Source organism: Empidonax traillii, unplaced genomic scaffold, assembly GCF_003031625.1.
Source record: "Empidonax traillii isolate 1590-97213 ecotype Southwest subspecies unplaced genomic scaffold, ASM303162v1 scaffold292:size1342341, whole genome shotgun sequence".
NCBI classification, from domain to species: Eukaryota; Metazoa; Chordata; class Aves; order Passeriformes; family Tyrannidae; genus Empidonax; species Empidonax traillii.
This window is the reverse complement of record NW_020955485.1, coordinates 563532-582460: the sequence shown is the minus strand read 5'-3', so window position 1 is coordinate 582460 and position 18929 is coordinate 563532. Positions and strand designations below refer to the sequence as shown.

The 18929-nt window shown below is 46.1% G+C and overlaps 1 protein-coding gene across 1 annotated transcript; it reads left to right on the top strand.

Annotated features, from left to right (window-relative positions):
* The first annotated feature begins 251 nt into the window (after positions 1 to 251).
* Positions 252 to 18929, top strand: EIF2B5 (eukaryotic translation initiation factor 2B subunit epsilon). The gene is made up of 16 exons (XM_027890632.1): positions 252 to 404; positions 1532 to 1656; positions 2047 to 2232; positions 2317 to 2494; positions 3726 to 3806; positions 4547 to 4624; positions 4705 to 5017; positions 5649 to 5794; positions 6097 to 6235; positions 6846 to 6947; positions 7577 to 7684; positions 8598 to 8688; positions 9445 to 9568; positions 14319 to 14444; positions 15969 to 16079; positions 17147 to 18929. Exons 1-16 carry the CDS (start codon positions 252 to 254, stop codon positions 17210 to 17212), a joined length of 2127 nt encoding a protein of 708 aa, XP_027746433.1. The 3' UTR covers positions 17213 to 18929.

Here is an 18929-nt window from a genome sequence, read left to right as displayed (position 1 = left end):
TTCAGGCCTTCCCCTGGCGGAGTTCTCAGCTTTGCTGCTCTCCCGCCGCTCCCTCACCGGAGCACGGAGATAACACGCCCCTCCCTTGGCCGCGGAGGTGCTGCCGGGTGTGGCCAGAGGATGAGGGGTGGGGGAGAGACGAGGAGCTCCCGCCCCGCTCCCGCCGGGACGCGCCGCCCCGCGCTGTTGTGTCCCCGCCGGGCGCCCGTCGGCGCGGGCGGAAGCGGAAGCGCAGTGAGCCGCGTGCGGAGATGGCGGCCCGCGGCCCCGCGCGGCGCGGGCAGGGAGCGGGGACCGCCCGAGGGCCCGGCCCGCAGGACGAGCCCCCGCCGCCGCTCCAGGCCGTGCTGGTCGCCGACAGCTTCAACCGCCGCTTCTTCCCGATCTCCAAGGACCGGCCGCGGGTGAGGAATGCCCTCGAGGCGCTGTCACCGGTGCCGGCTGTCCCGCTGCGCGCCGTGCGCGGGCGGACGGGGCGAGCAGGGGTCCGGCGAGAGGGGAGGGCTCGCCCCTCGCTGGGTCGGGAGGAGGCGGCGAGAACGCCCCGGGCTCGGGCAGCCCTGCCGAGGTTTCTCCCGCCTCGCCCCGCGCTGCGGAAACCCCTGACAGTTGTCTATAAGGCTTTACGTGTAAGAGTCTTTAAGAGTTTTGTTAAGAATCCTTGAGAGTTTATATTCCCCGCTGCTCGCTTTTCCATATGGTACCGCGCTGCTGGCTCCTCTGTGCGCCGTGCAGGAGCGGCTGCAGGTTTGGACAGGCTCGTTTCTGGTAAAGAAACAAGATCTTGGTCCTTGTCAGCAGTGTGTGAAAGAAAATGGCAAAAAAAAAAGGATGGGAAAAGCACTTTATTGTCCAGCGCAGAGGGCTATGTGTTAAAAGAGCATAAAAACCTTCAGGAGTTTACAGGTCTGGACAATTATCTCTCCTCGTTTGCTGATTAAATGTTTGTGGGGCTCATAATTATACACGCGAGCTCAGGCCTGAAACAAAGTAGCACTAGAAATGAATTAAAGAATAGTATGAGATCACTCAGTTGTGAATCAGTAACTCAGTTTAGAAGTGTGAGTTGGATCTCAAGTCAAGAGAATACTTGCTTCACTTCAGGTTGGGGTTTTATTTCCCCTTGTTTAATTGTGGACATTCATATTCCTGTGGCTTCATCATTCATGTCTGACGGGTTTTTCTTGAAGCAGTTAAAAGCCTGAGTCAGGAAATCAGCACTCTGGGATTTATTTTTTTTTTCCAGTCTCTGTCATTTATTTGAGTCGTCTTGAAGAGTTTTCTGTGATAACCTCAATTTTTTATGCCTTCCTCTCTGAAGCGAGGATCTGCCCCCATAGGAGATCAGAAATTTATTGCTTAGATCAAGTCTAATAGATTTTTATAAAAGGTGGTGGAGCACTTACTTGTGTTATGTTTCTGATATGACTGATGATATTATATCCTGAAGTTCTAAGGGGCTGTTGCTGATGTTGGGGTAAAAGTGTTTGTTTGCCCATCTATTTGCTTTTTGGTTTTGTTTTTTTTCCAGGCTCTCTTACCTATGGCAAATGTGGCCATGATTGACTATACCTTGGAATTCCTAACAGCAACTGGAGTGGAAGAAACCTTTGTTTTCTGCTGTTGGAAGTCAGCTGAGATAAAAGAGCATTTACAGTAAGAATCTTTTCTTCTTTTTAGCCTTACCATGGAAAAGATTCTTCTGTCCTCCAGCAAGCCTCAAATGCCTCACTGATCCTTCTGAGAAAAACTGCAAGAGGTTCCCTTTCAACAGTGGTCTCCTAGCATATCTCAAAAAAGACCGTTCCTCCTGTGTAGGAGAATGGTTGTGCAGTGTATCGGGGCTGGGTGTTGTGGGACTGCCCCTCAGTTCCCCTGCTGTGAGCACAGGAGTGTCCCCGAGCCTGTGGATAGCGGGCTCGCTGTGACAGGATCCTCCTTGCCTCCTCTTACAGATGAGCCATGCACTGGGGCACTGTGTCCTAGTGTGTTCTCTGTAGGAACAGCCTCTTTGTGCCTTCATTTTTTTTTATTTTCTCCTTGCAGACAATCCAAGTGGTGCCGCCACACGTCTCCCAACACGGTGCGGTTTGTGACCTCGGACCTGTACCGCTCCCTCGGGGACGTCCTGCGGGACGTGGATGCCAAGTCCCTCGTGCGTTCCGACTTCATCCTCGTCACTGGGGATGTGGTGTCCAATTTCAATATATCCAAAGCCCTGGAGGAGCACAAGTAGGTGCTGCTTGCTTGGTGTGCTGAGGCTCTGGGCTGTAGGTCTCTGAGGAGTGATCTCAGAGTTCTGCCCTCCTTTTTCAGGTTGCGTCGTAAGATGGAGAAGAATGTTTCTGTGATGACGATGATATTTAAGGAGTCCTCCCCTGGCCACCATGCCAGGTGCAAAGAGGATGACATTGTTATTGCTATGGACAGTGCCACAAACCGCGTCCTTCACTACCAGAGAACTCAGGGGCTGAAACGATTCCGCTTCCCTATGGTGCGTCTGAACCTGACAGGTGGAAAAGGGTTGTGGTAGTGAAGCAGCCCATGCGAGGAGGAGGTCCTCCTTAAATATGGGCTGGGGAACAGTTCTTGCTACTTCTCAAGTAACAAGCTTCAACCTGTATTTAAGGCTTGGTGAAATCGTGCTGGGACACCCATGCTTGGACTCATTTCAGTTAGACAGTGGGGCAGATGTATATCTCACAGTTCAGTTTTTGTCCTTTATTTCCTTTTCACCACATAAAACAAGGGAGGAAGATGATCTGTGCTGTCACAGGGACTCATATTGGGATGCATATACCACTATGCACAGACCATTTTCACAGAATCATGTAGGTGGGAAAAGACCTGTGAGATCATCAAGGCCAGCCTTTGACTGATCACCATCTTGTCGATTAGACCATGCCACATCCAGTCGTTTCTTGAACACCTCCAGAGATGGTGACTCCACCACGTCTCTGGGCAGTCCATTCCAACCCTTTCCTTTTGAAATGTTGTTGAGCCTGACTCAGGGGGTGGAATAACAGCAGGTGGGAGGAGTGGTGCCTCCTTTTATCTCTGCCTGTTCACTTAATAATGTAGTAAATGCTCTTTAAATGTCTGCAGAGGCACTTTCTCCAGTGAGATAGATGGACTATTTTCTTTTTTCGACTTGGAACTGAGGCTGTGATTGTATAGTATTTTCATCCCCAAATCAGTAATCAGGAGGTTGTTTTATGCCTTCAAATAAAAGCACAAATCACTGTAGAAACCCTAACCAAACAATAAAACCCAAAAACCTGACCCCACCCCAAAAGCTCCCCCCACCCCCAGAACCCAACAACACAAAACCAGCTGACAATTGTAAAAAATTCACAGGGGGACTTCATAGCTGTGAGGTATGAAAATTGTATTTTGATTTATCAGGGGTTTTTTGTACATTTGTAGCTCCCAGAGACTGACATAAAGAGCCTCCTGGAGGAAAAGTGATTGTTGGAAGTACAAGCTGTTTCTTGGAGAGCTGCAGTATGTAAGGGTGAGGGCAGTGTCTGCTGACACTCAGCTCTTTGTGTGACCAGGCTCTGCCTGCTAAGCTTGGGTCTAGAGTGCAGATCGTAGATTTCTCTGATCTCCAGAACTTCAGCCACTTTAATAATTCAGTCAGTATTGCCCCTTGCTCATAGAAGGCTTTTGGGGTTTGATACTGCATGAGCCACTTGGATCATCTGAATATTTTCCTCTTTCAGAGTCTGTTCCAGAACTCTATTGAGAACGTCGAGGTGCGCCATGACTTGTTGGATTGTCACATCAGCATCTGCTCTCCGCAGGTGAGCTCTGCCCTTCCAGGGGTACAAAATTCAGTCTGCATTGCTCCCTTTGTACTACTGGTGTGCAGGAGGGCATGTGGCCTGAGTACTAGGTTTGGAAAACAGAACTCTCAGTGACTGAGCTGAGGGCCTGGGTGGTCATGTGGTGCTGCTCTGTGGAATATGGGGGTGCTCAGACTGTATCTGGCATCCACTGCTTGAGCCCAGGCAGAACTACACAGTGGATGTATCCAGAGACTGGCTGATTTGGCACGGAGTGAAACTATTCCACAAAATAAGTGATTTCATTTTGGGTATAGTAACATCTGTGGAACAGAGGAGATGGCTGTGCTGTGTAAGGTGTCAGTACCTGCAGGCTGGTACCATACTAGGGCAACATTCAGAGTTATTCCAGCCAAGCCTCACTAGCATCTCTTCCACAACGGATAAAGTTTGTCTGCACCCTTCCCTTGGGAATGAAACTACAAAGTGAGGCTGGGTGGATTGCATGGAAATGCTAAAGCAATGTTTTGCCCCTTCTGAAAACCAGAATCTGTTCATGGATTCTGGCAGAGGAGGAGGAGATGGGAAGGTCAACATTCCTAGCATAAGGAGTCAGAGCTTTATTCCAGGCAAGAGCATCACTTTCCTATATTGTATGACTTGGCTCTCCAAGAACCGCTCAATAGCCACTAATTACCAGGCTTCCCTGGCAGCATTTTCTCTAGCTATATTATTTCCTTGTATTTTATTCCTAACAGGTGGCTGAGCTGTTCACAGACAATTTTGACTACCAGACACGGGATGACTTTGTGCGTGGTCTGTTGGTGAATGAGGAGGTAAGTAGAGGGTTGTTACAAGGGAGACCTCATTACCTTGCCTTAGACAATCTCCTGACGTGCTCCTGCCTGTCTCCCAGGTCCTGGGGAACCAGATCCATATGCACGTAACGACAGAAGAGTACGGTGCTCATATATGCAACCTGCTGATGTACGAGGCTGTGTGCTCCGACATCATCCGGCGCTGGGTTTATCCTCTGACTCCGGAGATGAACTTCACTGATGACAAGAACCAGAGTTACACGCATTCCAAACACAACATTTACCGAGGGGTGGATGTCAGCCTTGGCCACGGCAGCGTCCTGGAAGAGAACGTGCTCATCGGGCAGGGAACGGTCATTGGCAGCAACTGCTCCATCACAAACAGTGTTATTGGGCAGAACTGTAGGATAGGTGAGTACAAGCATGGGGGACGTGCCAGCCTTGCCAGGCTGGGTCATAGGTTGATGGGATTTAGTTTTTAATGTGCATTTGGCACTGAGAGGGCATGATAGGTGGGTGCTGATTGACTTTTAATGGGAAGAAAGGAGAAACCCTTGTTTTTCTAGCGAGGGAAATAGATTAAAGTTTTCAGGCTACCACAATGAACCTGGAAGGTGAAAGGTACCTCATGCAAATGAGTTGTTTCAGCTGTAGACAATGCATGAACTTTACTGATCTAGAGTTACCACCCACCAAACTCATCCTGCAAATGAGGGACATCTGTTCCTATTTTTGTGAGCTGCTTGGTACTCCTTCCTTGCCTTGGCTGGATTTTCTGGGTTTTTTTGTGATTTGGCTGTATTTGTCCAAAACCGAGATGTCAGTTGTTACTCTCAACTTAAGTCTCTGTAGAGAACAAACTTGTCTTTCAGCTTTGAGTAGGAAGGGGCCGTAGGCCTCTAAGGCAAATTTTTCCCTGTCATCTGACATCCATCGCGCATCGAGGGCGTTGGGATTCAGTAAGATGCTGTCTAGTGGACTCAGCAGTGTGGGAGAGCAGACTGCCTTGGTCAACGTATTTGTACTTGGTGCTGTATAACAGGTGATAAAGTCATTTTGGACGGAGCTTTCCTGTGGGACAGAGTACACATAGCAGATAATGTGGAGATCCACCATTCTGTTGTCTGTGATGAGGCTGAAGTGAAGGAGAAAGTGAAGCTAAAGCCGCGCTGTGTCCTCTCTTCTCAGGTGAGCAGATTTATGTCTGTTCTGCTTTCTGTCTTTCTTGGCAGGTTACTAAACTTGCACTAGACCATACCAGAGTACAGGGCTGCTCCAAGGCTTTTTGTAGGGATGGTGGCTATGCTACTCTCCCATATTTTTTTTCCCTTTGTTTGGCTGGGGCAATGTGGTGTAGGATCTGGCAGTGCTGATGTCTTCAGTTATACTTGTCAGTAACAGCCTCTCTGGAGCAGCTGTTGTCCATGCTGGGGGAGGTACACGGGGGGCAGTCATGGTGTTGTTTTAAGATACTTTGTACACTCTTGCAGGTAGTAGTAGGTCCTGGCATCACTCTCTCTGAGGGCACAGTGATCTCTCTGCACCCCCCAGATGAGGAGGAAGAGGATGATGACCAGTTCAGCGATGATTCTGGTGTGAACAAGGAGGAGAGCAAAGTGAAACTGAAAGGTATGAGAGTCTCTGGCTCCATGCACCAAGGCTGTGCAAGGGCTTTGCCTTCCAAGATCTTTAAGGGACTTTCCTTCCCTCATTCAGTAGTGCCAGGCTGGAGCTTAGTGCTCCATCAGCTTGGAACCTGTGTGTTTTCATTAGGGCAAACAAAAATATTCAGCTCAAACTTGAACAGTGAGATACACCTCAGTATCCCAGTATTAAAATCTTTGGAGGCTCAGGTATATTTCATTTTCCTTCGAGTAGGAGCCCTGTAGGAGACAATAAGATCAAGTTGGAAGAGATGCTCAGTTCAAGACAGTCGCAAGATGTATGTCCTCATACCTGGACTGTGTTCAAGGGCTTTGTCCTTGTGAAGGCTGTTTCTGCAATCTGGGTTTGTCAAGGGAACTAAACATGGTCTGCTGCTGTAGGGAGGAGTAAATCGCTCACTTGTCAAGACAAGTGGAAGATAAAAGCTGAAATCTGTATGCATCTGTAGGAATCCCAGCTCCCTCTTGATGAAGAATATTTAGGGGCAGGAATCTGCAGGTTATACCAGTTTATTTCAGGTTTGCCTGTAAGCAGATCCAGTACATCTGTGCTCTGATTGCTGATTCTTTTTCAGGTTACAATAAAAAGGACGTAGGCTCAGAGGGCAGAGGATATCTCTGGAAAGCAGATGACAAGAATGAAGAGGATGAAGAAGAGCAGAGACAAAGCCTGTGGGGTGAGGAAAAGTTTAGTGTGGTCAGCTAGGGATGAACAGACAGACCTGTGTTGGGGAAACTGGCCAAGTGGGATGCTGATAATTGCGTCTAGAGCAAGACTTGAGCTTTGTGAAGCAGACTGGCTCCAGGTAACACCTATGTGTGGAGGCAAGGTGAGAGGTGAAAGCAAGTGATGGACCAGATTCTCTCAGATTGTTCGCTTAGATAAGCGACTTGCTCTAACACCCAGACCTGTTTGTGCTGTGGGTGCTGCACTATGGGATACCAGGCCCTCCCTCAGAGGGAATATGCTTTGGCTATTCCGGGTGTTGCTGGCTTTCTTCCTGCGAGTGACAGTGTCTGCTGACATTGCTCCATTGTGAGTCAGCAGCCTGCGCAAAATGCATTTGCTTCTGACCCTGTCCTTTGTTGTCTGCCTGCAGAGTCCCAGAAAATGCCATTATCCTAGTGCCAGCTGCAGCATTCCCTCTGCAGCAAATCTAATCATCTGGACCTGTAAATAGAAGCTTCCCTGCAAGGACAGATAGTTGCTGACTTGTTTGGGAAATCCCTAGGACACCTGGTTTCCCATGCATGTGATAGTTGCAGCTTTTGAGTGCTGAATGGTGCCTCTGCTCTTCTTCCTCAGGCCCAGCTGTGCATTCAGAGGAAGAGAGCGAGTCAGACAGTGACCTGAGCATGGGCTCTGAGGAGCCAGACAGTCGAGCAGCATCTCCTCAGCTGGATGACATCAAAGGTGAGAGATGGCTGGAAAGAACTGTGGTGACTCTGCAGATAATGCAATGTGTGAGATTTGTGCTGCTTTCTCTGGGTGTATTGGAAAATGTGGGCATCTATAATATGCTGTTTCCTGACCTCACTTTCTGCATTTTCTAAAGAATTCTTTAATATTCCCTGTATCCCTGCTGTGTTAACCCAAGGCAGCCAAGGATGAGAAACTAGACAAAGATCCTCCATCTTTCTCATTCCTCATCACTGGGTCTGCATGAAAGAGCTCCCTAAATTTTCTGTTTAAATGGCAGTGCCATTGTCTAAACTTAGAGACTATGGGAAGGTCCAGCAGAGTTTCCTGTGTGGACAGCTTAGCGCTGTTCTTGCTGGAGAATTAAATGTCCTTGTAGGAGCTGCATCTTTTGGCAGAGATGTTTTGTTTTTCTCTTTTGTTGTGTTAAGCTTATCTGTATTTGAAATGGGTTCAAGCCAAATTGGAAAAAAAAAACCCAAAAACAAAATCAAGTTTTCATGTTGGAATATCTCCCCTAAGGAAATTAAACCAATAAATTTTAAGTTAGAATTCAAATCTTTAGTTATGGGAAGATGAGGTTTGTCTGAATAGGAAAAGCTAGGTTGTGGAAGTATAATAGAAATTCTGCTCTAAAAGGTTACCTGTAGAGGTATATAGCTTTGTACTGGTTTCTGCAGATAGATCAATGATTTCTAGTAGGTAGATTCCTATATTTCCTATATTTGAAATATATCCCATTATTTATAAGCATAGTTGCTGTTGGTTTGTGTCAGCTTACAGAGAACAAATGGACATCATTGTCAGAGTGCTTCCTTTGTGAAGGGCATAGTTGCTTCAGTAATGAGCAGTTTGAAGAATCTGTGCTTTACCCTCACCTCTAACTGCCTGTCCTTTCTTTCATTAGTTTTCCAGAATGAGGTTCTGGGTACATTACAGAGGGGCGAAGAAGAAAACATTTCCTGTGACAACCTGGTCCTGGAAATAAACTCCCTCAAGTGAGTGTTCCCTTAGGGATGGTGTCCCTTATGCTGAATGGTCGGGTTTGACAGCAGACCTGCCATAAGAAGAGGAGAAACCATGGGAATGCTCTTGTTTGATTGTTGAACATTAATTTTATCAGTATAGAGCATGAGAAATGCAGCTTAGAGATCATGACGGAATGACAGCAGGAGTTGATGGAGAGCACCAGCTGCATCTCTAGCATCCTTGGTGGTTAGGCTTTTCCTGCCCTGGTTCTGTAAGGAGAGATTGAATTGCTGTTAAGTAACTGTGGACTGAAGAGAGCAAGCCAGTTCTTGGCACGACTGCCTGTGAGTTCAGGCAGGGTCTGCTGCTCTGTGCATTGCAGCACTCAGCCAGCTGCCTGCAGCTGGGGCTGTGCTGTGACTTGTTTTACAGCAGCAAGCCTAGAACACACAATCGGAGTGCCTCTTACCTAGTATTTCTCAAATCCAAACCTGTTTCCCTTCTTTTGTGCAAGAGCATTGCTACAGCACTCCTGTAAATGTAAGGGTGCTGTCCCTGCTTGTTCCACTGTGAGAGCAGATTTTCAGGACTTGTGGCCCTTGAGGGGCCTGATGTAATGCAAGGTGATTTTATTGCCTGAATATTTGGAAAACTAATCAACCAAGTAAAAAATCGAGTCTGGAAGATGAAAATTAGATTTTCTGCTGCTTATCTCTGTGAAAAGCCACAGTCTGCAGAGATTGATAGGGTGAAATGTTGGGGTGTTTTTGCTTTTTTCGTCGTAGATATGCATATAACATTGGCCTGAAGGAGATGATGCAGGTGCTCAGTAAAGTGATCCTGGAATTCCCGTTGCAGCAGCTGGATGCAAACCTGGACTCCCAAAGCTATTTCTCAGCGTTACTTCCTGTAAGTCCTGATCCATTTGACTCCTCTTTGGGCTTGTCTCCTAATGTGTAACCATCCCTTTGTGTGCCCCAGACAGTTCCTGACTGAAAAGTCTCTGGTTAATCCTGAAGCCACTTGAATTCCATGAGTTCATGAGCCTCTTTGTCTTCTGCAGAAGTAAAAGTGAACTGAAACTATTGTACCTTAAGCTTCACAGGCTGAGGCTATAGGTGTGGGAGCTCTACTTCAGTACCTGTGGTTTGTTTCTGTTTCCTGTGTGGGACAGGAGGGCATCACTGGTGAAAAAGAGAAAAGAAAAGGTCTGTTAGTGATGTCTTTACAGGCCTGCGTTCCAGGAACCCTGTTCCAATCTATCTTAAGCCCTGTCCCTGGGGCAGCAAGGAACACTCCTCTCCCAATGGGATCCTTTCCAAGGTCTTACTTGTCTGCATATTGTAATTGGTGCCAATTTTTTTTTTCCAGCCAAATGCAAAGGCACAATATTGTTGTCTTTGTGTGAAGATAGTTTTTCTTGGTCTCTAGAGAGATGGGTTGTATAATTGGGTGAGAATAATTTCAATTTCCTGACTTACAGAGTCAAAATAGGGTAGGATCTGTTCTAAAAAGCAAGCAGTCTTGTCTTAATGGTTTTGCTGATCCAAGCTGAAATCATTGTAGTATTTTTGTCTCTTTATAGCCCATTTATGCATTTGACTTTGCAAAATCTACAAGTTACCAAGATGCTCTTTCAGAATGAATGAGTCTGACAGACTGTCAGTGTTTGGGACAGACTGCTTTAATTTTTTTAGGACTCCTTTTATTTTTTGTAGGAGATTGATTTTAAGAGGAATACTAGACTTCCTCCTAATCCTTCCTCTGAGAAAGTGTGTGCTTTCAAGTGATGGAGAAGGGAGAAAAGCTTATTCTCCTTTCTTGAGATGAAAGCATGGTACTTAACACCTCTTGGATGTGTGGAGATGCCTTCTGCAGGAAACTTCCCTGTGAACTGATCTGTTTATCAGATGGCTTAGTGAGATTTTGCTGTTCACTCTGTTTAAATTCTTTTTTGCTTTTGTTCATTTTTCCAGACTGTTTTTTGAATATCACGTCCTGTCCTGGAAAAAGAGAATTAAAGGCGATGACTGAAGAAAATGTTGGAGCAGGTGTTAGATTCTAAGTGGAAAGCACTACATCTAGACAATAGCTTGTGTGGAATTGGTAGCTGTGTAGGATGTTGGGTTTTTTATCCCAGCTAGGATATGGCATCTCTTTCTGTCTCCCAGGTTGAGCTCCTAATCTTGCATGAGTGTGACAGGAAAGCTTCACTGCAGCACCCAGTCAGAAGAAGTTCTAAGTCTGGAATGAAAAATATAAATGCATAAAGTCTTGTGTAATTGCCCAAAACCTCTTTAGAAGCTAAAGACAGTGGAAGTACATGAAGGGCTTACCTCTGGGTAACTTTGTCCATGTATATTTCATCAAAGTAAAGCTGGTGCTCATGTTTAACAGCAGAGACAGCAAATCAACTCAGCTTCAGTGAGGTGCAATAATAATCTAAATTTAATATTCAGGGAGACCATGCCCCATGTCATGGGCAGGTGGAATTTCTCTAGACAGGGTACTGTGTTGATTTATGAAACACAAATGATTTATCCAGACATTGCTGGTTTTCCAGGGCAGCAGCTTCGTGTATTTATTCAGTGCTCTGAAGAGAGCAGTTCTTCAGGCAGGTGATGTACAGCATCTGAAATTGTGGCTTTTCTGCAACTTGTGGTTCCCTAGTTAGTAAAAAGTACACTCTGTTAATTTACTAACTGTTACACCTTGGGTATAGGTTAGTATATAATGAAAGCACGTGGTTGAAATGTGCAGCTAAAACTGCTTCAGGCAATAGTGGTACTGGGCTGAGATCTGCTCATGATGGTGCAGATATGGCAAAGTGTTATTTTATACGAGGTGGGGATACTTGCATTCTGAGAGGGATGGACATCAAAAGTCCACTGAACCTTGCAGAACTGTTTTATGTCTCTCCCACTCAACTCTGACCAAGAGATGCTGAAGGAAGATGGGTTGTGTAAAACCAATGGTAGAGCAGACCCAGACAGCTCAGGAAGGGAAATTGTGGAAATGCCATAGTTATGATGTATGGTTTGACTTGAAACCACAGCATGTGCTCTGAAGTGCTGGCCCCCAAGCATGAAGCTCTTAAGTGTTGCAGCAGTTTTAGGAAACAAGCATCTGGTAAAGGATATGCCCGTGGGTATGTTTTTCAGATGAAACTTGGAGGCTTGAGAAAGAGAGGTATCCAGTTTGATGTATGCCAGGCGTCTTGTTCAGCTCTTACACAAGGTATAAAGCAGAGACCTTTCCTAGAGCTGTAGACAGGGATTCTGTAACGCTGTGCAAGTGAACAAAACGTGGGATCGCTTATATCAGGGACTAAGTGGTTCTCTGCTTTCACCAAAGCCCTCGATGGTGATCAGCACCGAGGCTGTGGTGGTGTAACAGGTTGGAATTATAGTTTTGTCCCTCATGTTTTGCATGTACATCATGATGGTATTCTGTGCTGCGGGTAGGTGTAAAATAGTTTTGGTGTCAAGACTGTCCTTCTGACAAGAGAACTGGGTCACAAACCTCTGTGAAGTTGAAGTCGTTACAGCATCGCTGACCAGATTTGATGTAGATGAATCAACCTGTCAGAGAGATATTATTCTCCAGACTGCAGATTGTTTTGAGGTGTTACCTGGGTAGAGTCAAAGCCTAGAAAGTTATGGTATTGTCCATAGGGCGCTCTGTCAAGTATCTTTTCATGCTTTTCAGTGTTTTATCAAATCCAAAATAATTGCGAGCTTCTAATTCTCCAGTTCAGAGTTGTCATGAACTCCCCAAACAGCCTCTCTGGTCATGTAGGCTCAGAAGATGTTTTTGCTGGAGGCAGTGCTCTCCTTTCCCCAGTAGCACCAGCTACAGTGCAGTGAATGTTCTCAGCCTGAGATGGTATATTTTTTTCACCTTTCCCAGCAATAGGCACACTGGATTGAGTCCTGGGGTTGTGAGTGTTTATAGCTCTAGTTTCTTTATAAGTAATTTACTTTCAGAAACTCTATAGCTTCTGTTAACAGAAAGGTAATGCAAAATGTTGCTGAGCCTGGAAGGAACTGGATAGTGGCTTTACTGCATTTGAGGTGAAGATTCTGAAGATTAATAAAAATGCAGGAGATGGTTGCAGAGGAGGGGAAGAGTATCTAGGATTAAACATTTTGCTAAAGGCTAAAATACTTTCTGGAAATATGCCACACAACCCTCAGTTTTTTGTTGTGATACCGTTTGATTAGGATCATTCTGTGTTATTAGTGTTGTTCCTTGAGCCAGTCGATGTAGAACTATACATATCAGTTTGTTTGTACTCATCCCCTCCTTTGTTTCTGCTTGAGGCATGCGAATTCCATCCTGGTTGCATAGCAGATGTGTCTGAAGAAGTGATGGAATGTAGTACCATGGAGTAGATGAGCACTGTTTCCCAGCACAGGCTGTCTTTGGTAGTCCACACTAGCCTGGACCATCACCATAGTTTGGGTTCCAGCTCCGCTGTGTGTCCTGGAGCTCTCCTTCTGTCAGGGCTACTGCCTGTTAACAGTTGTCCTGGACAGAATAACACTGATTAATCCTGAATGTAGGTGACTCAGGGCTCCTTCATCACACCCCAAGCCCCTGTGAATTACCTGCTTCCCTGAAAAACAGACCAGATGTGTTCTGTAAGGAGACACTGCTGAAGGCACAGCAAAACAGGATCTGTGCAGATGTGCCAGGGATGTAGTTGCAGGATCATCTACTGTTGAATTACTCCATTTGAAAAGATGTGGAACTCTGATTTAATGTCCTGAAATGTTTTTGTAGAATGACCTGGTCATGATGTGGCCAGTGCAGAGTTTTTGTACCTTATCCAACTTCTGATATCTTTTAAAACTGTTATGGGCAGGGATCTAAGTATTGCCTCCTGTCCCAGATTCAGGTCAGTCTGTGCTGCTTTGCAGAGCTCCCAGCTGCTTGCAACAATTGAAAGAGCTGTGGAGGACTTGGACAGAAATATTATTTGAAGAGGCAGCACCAAAATCATGAAACTTAAAACTTCATAAAAAATGAGCCTTAGAGGAGAGAACTGAGATCAGCTAATAGTGTAACAACTTCTTGCACTTCACCCTTCCCACCCATTCCCTGCAGCAGACTCCAGGATCCAAGCAAGCTTGTAGGCACACAGCAAATGTGTGGCTTGCATTTAGGGGCTGCTCTGCTGCCTTCCTGTTTCAAGGGTAGCTGTTTTTCACTGTTCACTTCCTCTCAGCTGGTAATTATCCTGGCACTATCTTTTTCTATGTTTTCTTATTTGTTCTTCTTCTTTGAAGGAAAATTCCACTGAAATGTCAAATGCTCTGTGGGGGGAAGCTTTGAGTAGCATGTATGTATCTCTCCTTATTGGTCTGCAGTGATTTGCTTTAAATACCAGACTCCACTGAACACGTTTATCGTGATGATCTGGTATTCCATCCAGAGAGGCAAAACCAAGAAAGTTAACGGATGTCCTCAAAGCTGCTTAGTAAAACCAGGTCCTATGTGCACATGGACAGAGTGGGGTAAATACATGAAGTGGTCAGCTGAATGGTTTCTTGAAATGCTTCCCTGGGCCAGTTTCTTAGTGAGCACAGCTGAGAAACGGGGCTGAGCGCACCCATCCATCTGGGCTCAGGAGCTCTTCTGTGTTTCCCCCCTGCAGCTGTTGAAGAACTGGACCCCGTTGTTTAAGAACTACATAAAACGGGCATCAGATCACTTGAATGCCTTATGTGCCATTGAGGAATTCTTCCTGGAACATGACAGTCTCTGTGCATCGATAGCTAAAGTGAGTATCTGCTCACAAATCTGAGGACCTGTTTTTGCTGGATTCACGGTGAAATGCATCCTATTTGCATCATCAGCTTGTCTGCTTTGGAGGAGAGAATTTTGGGGTCTCAGTGGAGAGGACGTGTAGGAAATCCATCTATAACAATGTCTTTTAAGAAAAAAAAAGTTCTGTGTCTGCCTGTGTCTCTGAGGGAGCACAGCTGAGGGTGAGTATTAATTACCAGCCTGCAGCCTGCAGGGAGCTATTATTTTGCAGCTTCCAACCTCGATGCCCTTGTTGTGTGACACAGGAAGAGGCAAGGCCAGAGGCTTGCTTTAGGAAGAGCTTTACTTCATTTGTCTCTCTGTGGTCCCTGGGATCTAACTGCTAAATGGCTTATCCTGCTTTAGAGCACAAAACAAGCAAACATGGGAATAACTGAGATTTTATTTGGGCTGAGCTAGTTATAAAAGTAGGAATAAAGAGAAGCTGACATGGCTAATTACCTCTCTCCCTGTTTCTGAGAGTTTTCAGTATATGCCTTCTCACCCTCCTTCACAAATATTTTGTCCCTGCACTTTTTCTTCCCTGTCACATGGAGAGCATTTGACTTGGATTGCAAGTCATTCCTTTAGCAGGGTCTCAGGAAACCCCTGTCTTTTTTGGAAGGGCTCTCCTAGAGCCTGCTTATCTCTTGATTCCTCGAGAAAGAGTAATCCTAACTTCTGCTACCAGTGCTTCTAGCTGATGGCAAACCACTTAGAACTGGAACCAAAAGCCTTCAGTTTGGTGAGCCAAAATGTCTTTGAATTACAGCAATTGTTTGGCATGTGTCCATTGTTCTAGGGGCCTGAGTTTCCCTGGAGGCTGGGAATTGAAGTGACACTTTATGTTTGGAGTTGGCAGCCAGCTTTGTTAGTGCTCTGCTGCAAGGAGACCGACTGCAAAGTGCCTGCTCTGCCTGAGCACAAAGGCACCCTGAGAAAGCCCGATTGTGTCTCCTCCTCGCTCACGGGGCAGGGGCTTGAGCTGATGAATGACCAATTGCTTTGACACCTGCCATAAGGCACTGCTAAGAGAGAGCTGGCAGGAGGAGGGAGCCTGGGGTAGAGCTGCATAGGTTCATGCTTTTCTGCACGTGTCCCCGTTGTGTGTATGGGGGCCTGCATCAGCTGCTTGTTAGATCTGCTTTGGGGAGGGATTTGGGTTGCTTTAAAAAGAGAACTTAAATAACAACCTGAACTGACATCCTCTGTGGCCCTTTGTTGCCCGTAGCCCTCATACCTGTCATCCACAGGGCTGAAGCTGATGGGGCTTGCACTTTGACTCATTATGTGTCATAGCATTTAACTGTCAGGAACATAAGGCTTGGTAGGAGAAGCACAGTTATTTTTAACAGTAGAAGGAAAATGAAGCAGACTGAGTGCCTTCTGTTGAAGATGTGGCTGAGAGACACAGATTACGTGCAAACTTTGTACTTGGATGTGAGCTAGCCCCAAAAGAGCTTATAGAAAGCCTGTTGCTCTTTTCTAATTGGTGCAGGTGTTGATGACATTTTACCAGCTGGAAATTCTGGAAGAAGATGTAATTCTCAATTGGTTCTCTTTGCGGGACACGTCTGACAAAGGAAAGCAGCTCCGGAAAAACCAGCGGGTAAGTCCCGAAGGTGTTTGAAGAGGCCAGGGTTGGGGGACAGAGAGACAACAGCTGCTGAAAGAAACTTCGAGTGGAGTTTGGTGCCACTGTCACCTTCTGTGGAGCAGCTGCCATTACATGGTAGGCCAGGAAACACACCAGTGCACTGAACATTAAGCAACACAACTTTGTTCTCCAGAACAGACGTTTCTGTGCATTCTGCCACAGTCATCCTGTTTGGATGACGAATGGAAGTAGTAGGAGGATTGTTTTTAGTGGGCTCCCTTAGCACGAGGCCAGCACTTTCTGCAGTAGCAGCACAGCTTCTCTAAGCCAACACCCATTTGAAATGGGCTTTAGGCCAATGCCCTGTGTGCTGGCCCCATGCAATTCCTTTGAAGCTTTCATTCCTGGCTCACCAGTCCCTTCGCATATATTTCTAAGTGTTTGCTGTACTGAGTGGTTTCATTTGGCTTCTGTTGCAAGGAACATATAAACTTCCCTCCTCCATTAGGCAGAACTTTGTGCTGCAGTTTGGCTGAGCCCTGTTCCAGTCCTCCTCCCTGGATATGGAAGAGGAGCAGGGGGAAAAAAGCCATCTCTGAAGAACAGCTTTGTTTAAAACCTTTGCAAAGTCAGCTATTAGTATAGGTCAGCAGTGCTTTCAGCTGCTTGTTCAAGCCCAGTTAAAAGGTAAAATGAGCTGCCTTTTTAATAGCAGTTTCTCAGGGAGTAGTTTTTTTCCCAGCAGAGTTTTCCTAATATGTCTTAGCTAAGGTGCAGCTGTCATCTCTTTGCCCTCAAGCTCTGAAAAACTCTCAAACTTTTGTCTTTTTGCTGAATGTTGTGGGGATTGTCTGACTGGAGGAATCTCCCTCAGGAATTTTATCAGTCTGCATTTGTCTGTGGCATCCCAGTTGTTTTTCACCTAACTGTCTCTCTCTCCCTCAGTCTGTCTCAGTTTCTGTCTTCTGGAAACACTTCCTCTTTCTTGTGCATGATAGTGATGATCACTCACGCAGTGTATTTGTTGAGCATCTCTTTGGTGTCAGTTGTTGCCCAATTATGTATCATTCTTTCTGCAGCTCCAGAAGTTTATCCAGTGGCTGGAGGAGGCAGAGGAAGAGTCGTCTGATGGCGACCAAGACTGACGTGGTGGCTCAGCATGAGAAAAGGCTCTCACTGCCTTTCTGGGCCGAGTGGGCAGGGCAAGATCAATGCCAGTGCATGGTGTGTAGATGTGGGGCCTGACATCAAAGTGACTGACAATCCCATCATCAGTTCAGTTGTGTGTTCCCTACTTTGCCACTTCCCTCCCTCCCTCACTTGCACCTTATGTTGCAACCCAGTGTAAAAACCATAAGGGAAAAGCAGGAGATGGTGATACCTAAAATCCCTCTGGAACCTGGATATGATATACCATATCATATACTATCATACTATCTTTGGGGAGGTCCTTGTTACTAATACAAAGGGAACGAGGAGATGCAAATGCATATGATGTCCATTTAGATCTAACCATTGGGGTTGTGGAAGAATTGCCATACAGCTAAGGTATTTGGAGTCATTGTTGCTTCTGGAGCTAAGAGAACTCCTGCTGAAGAGACACTGGCAAGGTTGGTGAGTAAGAGCATGTGGATTAGGATCTGGAGTGCAGGACTGGGATTCAGGAGTTCCTGTGCCTGGAGAAGATGCAATTGTATGAGGATGCCCAAGGCATTTTGCAGCCTAGAAGGCACTTTTGTGATCTTTCCAAAAGGGAAAATCTCTTGCCATCTGCCATGCTAGGATCTAACACGAGGTTGCACAGTGGAGTTGGTAAAACCATGTGTTTGCTCTGCTGTAGAACCAAGGATGGTGTGTGTCAGCTCCCCTGGCGGGGTTGGTTAACAGTGGATGTGCACTGGCCAGTGAAATGCTGTGCGAGTCAACACATCTTTCATGTGATCCGTCTTCTGCACACCCCAGCTTAGCAGACATGTTTTAGAGAAGTGTCTGTTTCTTTATTTTATATATAAAAAGGGAGCAGAGGTGCCTGGCTCCTCCCGCTGCACCAACTACACTTGTGTTTTGCTCTGGGGGGCACTGACTGCACCAGCTGCTTTGAAGAGGATGCAAGTTCCTAAATTCTGCTCCAGTGTGAAAAGGAGCGAATGGTATTTCCTTCAACAGCACGTGGTCTGTGTATCCACATGATTTCAGTTATACAAGCTTGCTTACTTCATGTCCTTTTATTTATTTGAAAACTTCCCTTCCCTCAGACAGCTGGGAAAGTGCTGCAAAACCACTGTGAAGTTCTGCAGCTGCAGAGCAGCTCGGCAGGCAGCAGGGAGTGAGCGTGCCTCTGGCACTTTGTTGCCAGCACAGACAATATGTGGCAGCAGTAAGGCCTTTAAGAACAGCTTCCTTCAAGTGTCACTGTGCTGTGTTCTTCCCTGCTCTCAAAGAACAGAGCAAAATGGGCACAGCGAGCATCAGCGTGTCTTCATAATGGGTTATTTGTTGGATGTGCTGACCTTGCCTCTGCCCCTTCAGGAGGAGCATTGAATAAATCCTTTGCAGGGGGAAATGCACTGGAGCTGCCCACTCAGGATATATTTACTTGGCTGTTCCATGGTGCCACAATTGTCAGTGAGGGGACAGCATTGGATGCTGGAAACCAGGGATACTGCCTTTTAAAAGCTGATGTGCAGGCAGGGCGATCTTGTGCACTCACACTATCAGTTGCCAGGGTTGTGCATAAATTTCCTTGTTTTCTGACATTGCAAACTCAGTCTTGTAAATGTTGGGGAAATAGTTGGTATCTGAATTTTCTGTATCTGCCAATATTTAATTCAGGGAGCAAATAAAACCTATCCTGGTGTTAAA